The following is a 13,337-nucleotide window of genomic DNA, read 5'->3' on the forward strand; positions in this document are numbered from 1 at the left end:
TAAATTAACACATAGATATTTGAGAATAGGCCCAATCATAATATATTCTTACCAAAATATATACTAAAATGTCTAGATTGAACTTAAATAATTAGTTCGTTTGATGTACTTTCTATTTTGTCAACACGAGGTTAGTCTATTTGGTAGAGACTTTTATCTTTTAAGATAAAAAACAAGATTTAATATTTGGTAATGGTGTAATTTAAGATTATCAGTGTCATTTGGAAGTATATTATATTTTGCTTTTCAAAAAAAAAAAAAAAACTTAGTAGTATATCATTTTGCACCTGAAAATGTATTTAACTTTGTCAACAAAAGTCGGAAACTTTTATTAGTACAAGGAGTGTGTATGAAACTTTGCCAAATCACAAACAACCCTTAAACCCCCAATCTTTGTTTGTGCTGTTCAGTCAGTATATACAAAAAAGGAACATTTTTCTTCTGTAAAATCCAAACCAAAATGACAATACATTCAGCCATTATTCAAAAACTCCTGAGCACAAACGCACATTTAGGCCGCCGAGTTGCCGAAAACCATTACAAAATCTACACTTACGGCGCCCGCAATGGGACCACAATCATCGACGCCGACAAAACCCTTGTCTGTCTCCGTAGCGCCTGCAATTTCATCGGAAATCTTTATCGTGAAAACGGCAGGTTTTTATTCGTCAACACGAATCCATTGGTCGATGAGATTGTCGAACAGATGATTAAGACGACTGGATGTCGCAATAACCATTCTTGGCGACTTGGTGGTTTTTTGACTAATAGTTTGAGCCCTAAGAAGTTTAGGTCTAGGAATAAGAAGTTGAATATTACTTCCATCAATCCGCCCGATTGTGTCGTCATTTTCGATACCGAACGCAAGAGTTCGGTTATTCTTGAAGCTTCTAGGTTGCAGATTCCTATTGTTGGGTTAGCCCCATTCCATTCCATTTCATCTTTATTTATATTGTACTTTCTTCATGAAATACTATATATATTATATTATATTTGTGTATGTGTATTTAGGGCTAGGGGTGAGTTATAGTAGAAATGGCCAAAATGCGAGAAGGCTAAACGTAACATATGTGCATCACAAAGTCGGTTTTTGTAGAGTAAGTTAAGATTTGCGATGCACAATTGGTGTTATGCGATGTACATTAGTGATTTTGGATAAAGCAACATTAGTTGCAACTACTAAGAGTCGGAAAACATCAAAACAAATTATTTTTAATTAAGCTGGAAATGAAAATTTATTACCTTTTTACATTTTTCTTGCCTGAGGTCTTTCTAGGAGTAGCCTCTCTACCGTTGGTAGAGGTTAACTGTCTACACCTCACCCCCCCTCGAAATTCGGTATTGTTGTATCTTTTTACATTAATTGTGCCCTTTTTATATGATATTGTGATCCTTTCACTATGCATAGCAAGAAACAAAAAAAGGTCAGAGAATTGTGAGAACCACAAATTACGTGATCATTCACATGTTAAGATTGGTGGATATTTAAATGAGAAAGAAAAAACATAAAAATACTTTCTAGTTAACATGCCACTTGATGCATTAACGCGTTAAATGATTAATTAACAGGTGTTATAACACGTCTCATCTCTCTCTTTTTGGGTTTTCCTTGAACTTAAAAATTTCCACATGTCATATGTACTTGATCGAATGTGAATTAACACAAAAGTTTGTGGTTCTCACTGTTCTCAATCTTTCTTTTGCTCTCATTCAAATCTTTTTCTTCTCCTGTATAGATATATGCAAATATGTACGGTTGAATATTTTAGTGGTTAATGTTAGGTTGGTTGATCCGAGTATGCCGTTGGAAACGTATAAGAAAATTACATATCCTGTTCCTGCGAATGATTCTGTGCAGTTTGTGTATTTGTTTTGTAATCTGATTACAAAAACGATACAGTATGAGCAAAAGAAGCTTGGTGCAGCTAAAGGAAAGGTGGTTAAAGAGGAAGAGGAGAAAATTGTGTAAGATGATTAGTTGACTTTAAATGCTTTTATGATAATATTTTGGGCTTTGTTTAAGATGAATGTTGAATTTTGTCGTGCATGGATTATGGATTGAAGTGAGAATGCTCATCTGATTGACAAGATTAAGATAGATGGTGTTGAAGATGAGTTGCATGTCGTATCATACGAAACCTTATCACCTGTTTCTAATGGTAATTTATACTTCTATTGCGTTTTTGATTGTTTATTTTGAAGTATTACTTCTCAATTGATAATCTTTCATGTCCAACTTTATAACGCTGTTTCTGTAATCATCTTATGGGTGTAGATCCTTTGAAAATTAAGGAGCTTCTTGACAAACTTGTTGTCGTAAAGATCAATGACAATGTAGGGGCAAAGATGGGTTTTGATGGGCCAAAGTATGGATTCTATCTTGCCATAAGTTTCTTCATCTGTATTTATTTTGTAATATTTGTTGATATCTAAGTATATCAATCTATTCTCTCTAACTTAATGCAGGTCTGCAATTGAGGTTTCTGAAGGATTGACATCTCTAGATATTATCGCTAACTATATTGAGGTTAATTTCTTGATTATTACTTCGCCTAATGTATTTCCGCTTTATGTTCCTGTAAATATAGATGTGAAATTGTTTGTAGTCTCTGAATTCAATGTATGGGTGCAATATTCCCCTGCTTCTGATGAATGATGCTAGTACACACGCTGAGACACTGAAGGTAACTGAATTTGCTGAATCTAGTTTGAATTTTGACATATTGTTCTGCGTTTACTTGTCTAATAGATTGCATCTTCTGCTATATAGATTCTGGAGAAACATTCCAGCAAGAATATATCCTGTTTAGTTGAGGTATGCTTTTATTTGAAGTTTTTTAGTCTTCTGCCGCAGCTGTTTTTGTGATCTTCATAAAATGTCTCTTCACATGAAAACTATGCATTACAGGATGAATATCAAGAGAATGATATCAAAATTGCTCTTGACCGGAAGGAGGCTTTGATTTCCTTAAAGAACAGTGGCAAGCCTGATAAATTCTTATCACAGGTAAAGTCTGATAAAATCTTCTTCAAAATTAGTTTTTGAATTTTTGTTAAAAAAAATTGTTTTTGAATTTTCTAAAAATACAGGATTCTCTCGTTTTTGTTTCAGGGTAAACAGTACATTTTGATGCTGAACTCGGATAATTTGGCTCAAGTTGTGGACATAGGTATCCTTATAAAAATTAATGCTTAAACATTAATAAGTAACCTGTTCTATAAGCTGTAATATGTTTTGTACTAATTAGTAACCAACTTTATGATTTTGGGTTCCTCATGTTTTGTGCCAGATATTTTAAATCATTTGATCCAGAATAACATCAAGTATTGTATGGAGTTAGAAAGAAAGTTTAACCTCACCAGCACAATGAATTCGTGAGTGCTATCTAACGAATGCTTGTTTATCGAATGCACAAACAATTTTTATAATCATGATTGATCCTGATTTTTACAGGTGGGTAAACATTAATACAATCGCGAATCGTCCGAAAACAAAGGTTTCTGTTGACATGATCTAGTTTATGTGTTATGTTATATAACTAGTTTTCGAGTTCCATACCGACTTATTGCAGTTTTATATCCTTTATTATTCAGTTACTAGGCCGCCCCATTGCTTTAACTGTTCCTGGATCTCGAAATATTCCACTGGAGGAAACATCAGATTTACTTATTTTTAAGGTTATCCTTGTAACAATATTCATTAGAGGTGTCAAGTTTGATCTGTTTACTTATAAATGGGTTGAGTTAGGTTATATTATGTATATAACTGGTTGAATGGGTGAAATATAGACAAAAAAAAAAGTTTTGAAGTTAACAAGCTCAAACTGGCTAAAATGTCACTTGAGCATATTTTTCATTCAGAATGTCTTAAATCTTACTAAGAAAATTGGATTTTTTTGTAATTATTTAACTTTTGCAATATTTCACACACCGACTATCTATAAAACATTCAAAATCTTTGGCCTCAGAATGTTACTGGTCAACCCAACGGTCCAACACGGACTGAACTGTTTCACCCATACCAAAAGTTAGCTGTCGTGGTTTGTTACCAGATCTGCCCCACGCGCCCATTTTGCTACCTACAGTATTCATTATGATCGTAGCTTTGAGTAACATGCTCATATACAATCATATCTTTCTGCAGTCTGATCTATACACCTGTGTTAAAGACATCCTTATACGCAATGAGGCTAGAGAGGATCCTGCCAATCCTACTATTACGTTAGGTCCCGAATTCAAAAAGGTGAACGATGTATTTAGAAAATCATGGTTTGTTTTTTAGGCCACCCCTTGTAATGTTTTTAATTTATACTAATGATCACATTTTTCTGTCTTCCAGTTAACTGAATTTGAAAGCCGGTTTAAGTCCATCCCTAGCATCATTGATCTTGATAACCTAGAGGTAACAGGCGATGTTTGGTTTGGGAATGGTGTCATTCTTAAGGTAACAAAAAATCTTCCATATTAGATCATGCTACTTTATATTTGTTATATATTTGTTTGAATATATTGTCTGTCACGTTTGTAAAACCGATATGTATTTTGGTCAAGTTTGTCTTGCTGTCTGCTTTGCTAAGACCCATCTTAAGAAAAAGTGATTTACAACAAGAACAAATTTGGCGATAATAATCCACTGGGAGTAAACACCTTTTACATACGAAATCATATGCTAAAGTTCCACTACTATATAGAATAGTGGTTTTTGGATCCAATTGCTCTACCCTATTGCGTGGAACACTTAAAGGATCATTGTATGGTGGGAAATTTAGTTTAGAGCCTGCATTTACAAATCATATAATACGACTCAACATTATTGACCACCAAATCTAGGCCTACCGTCAAGAGGTCACTTATCTGTACTAAAACCCTAGCAAGCAATAAAACTAAAAAATAAACTTATTAAAACTTTTTTGTCTGCTTCACTTGTTCTCATTGATCTCTACATGCGAGGAACAATTTATTCTGTAATAATAAACCCCAATTGTGAAGGGACTGAAACCCACCGACAAGTCTACCGTACCCTTCATAATGAAACTGTGCTGGAATACGTGTTGTGCATCCCAATTGTGCACCCAAGATGTTTATCGGGCAGGGATTCAATGATATCAAAATGTTAAGATTTCTTAAAGCAGCTAAAGCTTTTCACCTGAAATCATTGAACAACTCATTTGAATCACCTACCATTTCTTTTTGTGATACATTTTGCATCAGATGGCACGTTATGTGTTAATATGCTACTTCTAAAATCGACTTTTTTTTCTTTAGAAATGTTAGGAACAGTAGGTTGCACAGCGGAAGCAAAAACAGAAAATAAATAAAGAACACGAGAATATAACGTGGTATCTCACACAATGTGTGTGAACTAATCCACGACTGCAACTAGGGATTTTATTAAGCTCAATGACACATGATTACAATACAATAGACCAGTATATATAGGAGATAACTAGGGTTTACAAACTTGGTCCTCAAGAAACCTAATTAGAACCAGCCTTATTAAGGCCTAATTAAAAAGCCAGCCGACCTGAATTAAAAACAGGCCCAAACAAGGACTTCACGCCCAACACTTGAAGACCTTGTGAAAATCTTCAGCCCGCCTTTCAAGCAAACAATATCCCGGTCAAAACAGTAATCCCAAAACAAATGGAACAGAAGATTTGGTCCAAGTCAACGAACAAACCAAACTTCAAACCATAGCACACCTAGTTGCAGCGGACCCCCACTTATTAAACAGAAGGCGCCGTTGGAGCCTCAGATGTCCCCAACACGGTCTTAGCAGACCTCAGCTTCACATCCCAATCCTATCTGCCTCCCACAAAGTTGATTCAGGACTCTTAGAGGAACACTCTCCAATGACGGTAACTTCCACTGTCACGAACCCATTGTAGATTCCCTGACTGTGTCGAGCTAGTCCCACTGTCACGAAATTCCCGTATACGTTCAGACTTCCGAATACGCTCAAGCAGATTACCTGGAGTCCCGGAGTTCTTTACCGTCGACCGAACTCGTTTAACTACCGACTCAACGAGCCCAACTTTGGTGTTCGTCTTAACAGGGGTGGTCATTTCCCAGACGGAACAGACACAAGATACAACGAACTTTTCTTGAAACCCCTAACAATAACTCGATGTTTCTCGAACACCGTCCACTTTCCTCCAACAAACTTCACATCAAAACCCTGATCATCCAATTGCCCAACAGAGATTAAACTTGTTTTGAGCTCTGGAACAACCCTCACGTTTAACAAAGTCCAGGTAGTACCGAAAGAAGTATCCAAAACAACATTACCTATGCTAGTCACATCAAGAACCTTACCGTTTCCAAGCCTAACCTTGCCAAAATTGACTTTTTTAACATCCTGCATGCAATCAGCACTATGGGTGGCATGAACTGATGCACCAGAATCCATGACCCAAGGTTCCACACTACTAAGTACCAGCGCATCACCATCATCTGAATCAGAAGCACTCTTAATAGCAGAATTCAAACCTTTATCGGAGTTGTTCTTATTAGAACACGAACTCCTAAGATGCCCTGTCTCGTTGCAGTCCCAACAACGCACACTTGGTCGAGTTCTAGAAGGACTCTTGCCACGACCCCTGCCACTATTCTTGCTATTTCCCTTCTTGCCAACGTGTAACTACTCAGAAGAAGATCCCGACTCGACTGAGTACCCCTCTGGCGAATGTCTTCACCCAATACCAAATTCCGAATCTTTTCAAATGTCATATCATCAATTCCCACCGAGCTAGTAACAACTGTCACCATCCCAGACCAACTATCAGGCAATGAAGATAAAAATCGTATAGCCTTGGTCTCATCATCAAACTCTATCTTAACAAAAGACAATCTGGAAGATCGAGTTCAATTTGTTAATGTGCTCGGTCACTGAGTCCCCCTCTTTCATTCTTTTAGTAAACAACTCTTTCATCAGGAGTACCTTATTCGCAGCGGACGGTTTCTCATACATATTTGACAACACCGACATCATACCACTCGCAGTAGTTTCAGACATGATGTTGTAAGCCACGTATCTCGTCAAACTCAGTGTTATAACCCCTCTGTTTTTCTTATCCTTCGTATCCCAAAGAGCTGCCTGTTCTTCATTCATCTTCTCCGGTTTTTTACCAATAACAATGTCCAGATCCTTTTGACCAAGTAATGCTTCAATCTGCATCTTCCACCAACTAAAATCCGAAGCGTCAAACTTTTCAATCACAAATTTCCCGCCTTTAGCCATAATGACAAACAGAACATAAATAACCAAAGTTACCTGGCTTCAACTTAGTTGATTAACACCTGTCAACAAGAATCAAACAAAAAAAAACCAATAAGAGCAACCTTGTCTTCCAAAAGATCAGTCAACAACACCCAAATAAAAACCCCAAAACAGGAACCCTAAACCCGAGATCCAATAGCAGGAGTCGGCTGCAAACAGGGATGATTTTTGGTGTTGTACAGCTGCAAACCAGCTTCAAATAGATCTGACAGGAAGAAAGCAGCAGTTCCAGCAGCAGCAGAAAACTGCAAACAGCAGCAGAAAAGCAGCTTAATAAGCAGCAAACAGCGGGAACAGAACCAGAATAGATCAAAACCGAACAGTAGCAGCAGCAAACGAATTAAGATAATTCGAACAGCAGCAGCCACAACTGAATTTCAATCAAACTGATCTCAGAAACAGATCTGATCAGTAGCAGAACAAGATCAGCGAACAAAGGGGCAGAAAACAGTCCCTTAATCGCGAGTTCAGGAGCCACGAACAGAATCAAAGCAGCTCAGGAGCCACGAACAGAATCAAAGCAGCCTAAGCTCTGATACCACTTGTTTGGAACAGTAGGTTGCACAGCGGAAGCAAAAACAGAAAATAAATAAAGAACAACACGAGAATATAACGTGGTATCTCATACAATGTGTGTGAACTAATCCACGGCTGCAACTAGGGATTTTATTAAGCTCAATGACACAGAATTACAATACAATAGACCAGTATATATAGGAGACAGCTAGGGTTTACAAACTTGGTCCCAAAGAAATCTAATTATAACCAGGAGAAATTATCACAAATCGTCCCCGTGGTTTGATCGATTCGCATTTTCGTCCCTGAACTTTTTTTTTTATCACTAACTGTCCATGGGCTTTTCCATTTCATTGCCAGACGTCCCTTCTACAAATGGCCGTCCCTTTTTAGCCGTTAAGTCCCTCACGTGTTTGCCACGTGAGGGTAAAATTGTCCAAACCTAATAGTTTATATAGGAAAATGTCAGAAATGGTCCCTGTGGTTCTCTCCAACACTTATTTCTTCTTCTTCCTCTTCTTTTTTAAGATCCAACAAAAAAAATCATACACATTCCCAAAACAATGTTTATTTTTTCCTCTTCTTGCTTCTCTCCAAGTGTTCTTATTCTTTACTCTCCCCTGCATATCTTCTTTTTCATGCTTTCATCTTCTCAACTCATCATTCATTAATAAAACATTTGACTAAAAATTATTAAAAAACGTGTGTATATATATATACACACGTTTTTTAATAATTTTTAGTCAAACTTTTATTCACCCACAATAAATTATAACATCAATAAGTTTCATGAAATTCGCATTCCATATCACAAATTAACTATACTTATTTAAAAAGCACTAACATCAAATCATCTTCATCTCCCACCTTTTTCACCACCACAATCCACCACTGCTACCACCACAACAGTTGTCGGCCCAACAAATGCCACCTCTATCATCGTCGCAGGCCTAGCCCCTGCCACCACAAGCCATCGCTGCCATCACCATAACCATCATCGTTGGCCAACCATCATCACCACCATCCCTTTCCCTCATGTTCATCTGTCTTTTTTCAATTTCCTCCTGTTTAATACAAGTTTTATTATTGGGGATGGAAACCCACATCAAAGATTCAATCTTATTTGTTTTCATTCGGAAGCATAACCAAATCTGGTGCTACCGTCGTCCAACCATGGTGGGTTTTAATGAGATTTTCTTTATTTTATGATATTTCGATTTGATGATATTTCTTTTAGATAAATCTATATGTACGTGTGTATATATATATATATATATATATATATTTGAATCATTATTGTTTGGTTGATTAGATTTTTTGTTGGAAAAATTGAAATTTAGGAATGATCTTATTTGTTGAGTGATTATTTTAGGGAGTAATAACAGATCTAAACATATATATGTGTGTGCATATGAATATCTTTTGGGAAGAAATTGTGAAGATGTGAAGTTATGGAAATGTATGATTATTGATAGATCCCTCTTATTTTTTTACACATATATATGTATACAGGGACATAAATATAGATTTACAGGTAAGTTTATGTATGTATAGATTCACTATGTAATTTATGGGGAAAGAAAAATAGTCCCTGTGGTTTGTTTTTAGTGAATATGGACTATTTTACCCTCACGTGGCAAGCACGTGAGGGCATTAACGGATAAAAAGTAACAGACGTTTGTATGAGAGACGTTTGTATGAGGGACGAATGGCAATGAAAATGAAAAGCCCATGGATGCCTAATGATAAAAAAAAAGTACAGGGATGAAAATGCGAATCGAGCAAACCACAGGGACGATTTGTGATAGTTTCTCTATAACCAGCCTTATTAAGGCCTAATTAAAAAGCCAGCCGGCCCGAATTAAAAACAGGCCCAAACAAGGACTTCACGCCCAACAAGAAAATCACTTCAGATTAGGACGTGATCGATAAGAAACTAAGCTGCTTCTAATTGGATAAAGATTCATTTAACATTTTTTTAGCATTACAGCCGAGAACTTTAATCACTTTAAAGTAACGATATTAATACAAACCCTTTTGGACTCTTTAGTATCCATTCAGATTTGGAACTCTTCTTTTTTCAGAGTTTCAAATAGAATCAACAGTTTAAGTTAAGAGAGGAATGGGTTGTCATTAAGTCTATTTCTAGGGCATACACCTGCCTAATTTTTCTTTTTGAAGATTTAGTTGCATTTGGCTCATAGATTTTGATGGAATCTCATGGAATTGGAGTTTAATTGTGTTTGGTTGTTCAAAATGGATGAATCTCATTTCCTTGGAATGTAAACATCCCCTCATTTGATGGAATCTCCATTCCTTGGGGTGGTGGGAAGGATTATCATTCCGTCCATCACTTGAATCTTAAAAAGACAATAAAAAATTCTGTCAAATTCTATTCCTTCAAATTCCAATTCCTTTGACAAATTCCATTCCTTCCAAAAACATTTTGTGAACCAAACGCGTGGAATTATTTTTTCCAAAAGAAGATTCAGATTGTTATTATTATTGTAATGTTGTTTTTGTAATTAAAGTTGACACATTCATTTGTTACAAGAAGTTTTAAGAAAGTGTTTGCTGATCAAATCCAACTTGATCAGTAATGACTCGTGTTGACCCAATGCCCAAATGCCTGTCCTGCCACTTCTAGTGTGGGTAAATATGACGTACATTGGTTAAACTAAGCTCAAGTGAGGTGCTAGGGGAATGGTTTGGAGATGGTCATGGGAATACCCCGGTTAGGCCGCACACATCTTGAAAAAAAAAAGACTTACCATCCGTAGGTAAACCGAACAAGGAATTAAGGAAAACCTCTTCCGTTTTTCATTTACCCGTGCTTTTATGTGGTGCACTGGCGCTAAACCCAATTATGATTGATTATAAGCTATTAAGCTACTTATCTGAATTTAGTGTAAAGTCCACTTTTATATTTACCCTTTAAGTGCTAGGGATTGGGTATGTTTCTCTACTGTTGATTTACCTTATGTTCTTATGTCATATTCATTTGTATAAAGTGCTCTAAAATGATGATGCCTGTAGAATTAGTTTAGTATCTGATACTTCATTTTTGTTATGAGTGTATAGTTGACAATAAGGAAGATCAATTTGTAAAAATCTTTGTTTCCTGAGTTATGTTATGAAATCTTACTGTTTTCTTTATCTATCCTTAGGGGTTCGTCAGCATTCATGCTAGACCGGGTGAGAAGATTGTAATCCCCGACGGAGTTGTGTTGAAGAATAAGGTACAAATTTTAAAGAACCGTATTATATTTTAACTTTTGTTAAAGGTATGTTTATGTATAACTCTGGATGAGTACATTCATTTCATCTTCAGGTAATCAACGGCCAAGAAGATGTCGCTGAAGTAGATAGCGGTCCTGCCTCTCATTTTGTTTAATGGACATCAACTGCAAGCCAACAAATTTAAAGGTTCTTCTCTCTTAGTTATTTTCCTTCCTTCAAACAAATATTGTTTCATTCCAATTTATGTGTAACTGATGAATTAGGGTTGTACTTACTTTACTGGGTCAAATGGGTAAAGTCTCATAAATTGGTTACAATATGAATGGGTCAAGTTGGTCAAAAATTGATAGAACTTGTTCTCGGTGTGTGTAAAGTCTTTGAAGTTTTTTAATATTGAAAACTAGATTAATGTCTGATCAGACCCTTTATCCTGTTTGACCCACATTTCGTCATCTCTATATCTGACATTTTGACTCACTCGCATGTATCTTTCAATGTTGGCTACGCTACGAGTGAGTTTTAGTTTTGAAAAACATGGTCGTCTGTTGCTGGCCTGACAAAGGAAATGCCTTTATGTTTAATAGTTTTAACGGTTGAGCTGTATTCTGTTCTAGGCAATTCTTATGGCTTGATCCATCACCAAGCTGCCCGTCTGCTGGAAAATTTGTCAGTTGCATGAAATCTAACTGCTTCGTCAAGATCTGGCAGAGTATAAGAACATTTGTTTTGTCCATTGACAAGGGTCCAACGTGTATTTCTTGTCAGATTGAAAGCTAATAATGGCCGCTGTTAACCGCTGATAACATAGAATTCACTTCATACGCATACATTTTTACTTGGTTTTGGCTTATTTTGACTGAGCACGGTTTTGGCCCATGAGTAGAGAAGATGGCGATACGAGCAAGGTTACATTTTTTTTTGTTTATTGTGTGATTTGGGAATAATTTTAAAATGTTAGTGTAACATTCCTAGGATTATGGAAAATAGCATGATGAGAGTAATATTTTTCTGGTTGACTTGCATCTTATTACATGGTAAAGTGGCATGCTCAGTATATGAAAATCGTCTTGCTTTGTTAAACAGCCAGTGTCTTTTGATACAAGCACAAAAACAAGCCAAAATAATGGTTGGCACATGCGTTGATACTCCGAAGATAAAAAAATATTGTAATTATGGCAGTTTAATAAGGAATCTCGTGACAAAGGAAAAAACTCTGAATCCATCCCATCGACCTTTCTAATAAGCACCATCAGGGTTCTGTTATGAATTGAGAGATGCCTTACATGAAGATACGAGTTTCGGATGGAAAAGAATTGTTAGTTTGTATGTAGGATTCTGTGAGTAGACAGAACATTTGCTATTAACAAACATTGGACCTTTGTTCTCCGTCAATTTCTCACCATGTTTAGGGGTGAGTACGGTTTGGTTTGGGTATGTTTTTGCTAAAACCGAAAACCAAACAATTATAATTCGGTTTTTAAAAACTAAAACCATTGCGTTTCGGTTTGAGTCTATTTCGGTTTGGTTTTAGTCGTTTTTAATCACTTGTGATTTGGGTTTGGGTCAAATTAAGCTTGAAAAGTTTATAAATTTATATTCTATAATTATACCATAATTAATTTCAATAAGTTTTCAAAACAATATTAGTAACAATAACACTACAACAATGACAACAAATCTATAAAAGTAAGTTGTATAAATTTCAAACAAATTCTATATATAACTATTTATATCTTTTATGCATTGTTTGATTATACAATTATTAAAGCAAATCAATCTTGTAATGTATTTTCATTAAAAACATATAAATAATATTATTATATACACCTAAAAATGCAAATATATTAACATATTAACCAAAAATTAATAATTAAAATGATAAAATTATAGAATAAAGTTAACAATATATATATATATATATATTTTTGTTCGGTTCGGTTTTTCATTAGAAACCAAAATCGAACCATAACTTTCGGTTTTTAGAAAACCAAAACCAACGGTTTTTGGTTTTTTCGGTTCGGTTTTTGCTCACCCTACTCCCATCGGAAAACACATGTTGGCCAAAATTATAAATTCAGTTCCATAGTTTTTATAAAGAGAGCGGCTATCTACACACATCAAATGTTTGAAGCAAATACTACCAAAACGGCCCGTTTTATGTAAAACGCCGCATTTATTGCCCCGTTTTATATAAAATGATGCGTTTGACCAGTGTGTAGATAGTAAAAGTTATAAGGAGAATTACACGTGGATCGTATTAAATGAATATAAAATAACTCAAGAATTATATATTAAATTAATA

General features: G+C 35.6%; 1 protein-coding gene across 1 annotated transcript; it reads left to right on the top strand.

The window, feature by feature from the left end:
- Positions 1–372: 372 nt before the first annotated feature.
- LOC122592285 (UTP--glucose-1-phosphate uridylyltransferase-like) lies at positions 373–12,057 on the top strand. The gene is made up of 17 exons (XM_043764475.1): positions 373–915; positions 1,783–1,965; positions 2,065–2,159; positions 2,276–2,366; positions 2,467–2,527; positions 2,607–2,684; positions 2,771–2,815; positions 2,909–3,007; positions 3,113–3,170; positions 3,291–3,375; positions 3,455–3,497; positions 3,595–3,678; positions 4,145–4,243; positions 4,340–4,444; positions 10,963–11,034; positions 11,127–11,221; positions 11,650–12,057. The coding sequence occupies exons 1-16, from the start codon at positions 461–463 to the stop codon at positions 11,187–11,189; spliced, it is 1,716 nt and encodes a 571-aa protein (XP_043620410.1). The 5' UTR covers positions 373–460; the 3' UTR covers positions 11,190–11,221; positions 11,650–12,057.
- The last annotated feature ends 1,280 nt before the right edge of the window (positions 12,058–13,337 follow it).

Source organism: Erigeron canadensis, chromosome 3, assembly GCF_010389155.1.
Source record: "Erigeron canadensis isolate Cc75 chromosome 3, C_canadensis_v1, whole genome shotgun sequence".
NCBI classification, from domain to species: Eukaryota; Viridiplantae; Streptophyta; class Magnoliopsida; order Asterales; family Asteraceae; genus Erigeron; species Erigeron canadensis.

Excerpts from the sequence above, each read along its gene's own strand:
- LOC122592285 (XM_043764475.1), top strand. The coding sequence starts at position 461 with ATGACAATACATTCAGCCATTATTCAAAAACTCCTGAGCACAAACGCA. Across the intron at positions 2,160-2,275 it reads CTTATCACCTGTTTCTAATG|ATCCTTTGAAAATTAAGGAG; the intron begins GTAATTTATACT and ends TTATGGGTGTAG. Across the intron at positions 3,008-3,112 it reads CTGATAAATTCTTATCACAG|GGTAAACAGTACATTTTGAT; the intron begins GTAAAGTCTGAT and ends TTTTTGTTTCAG.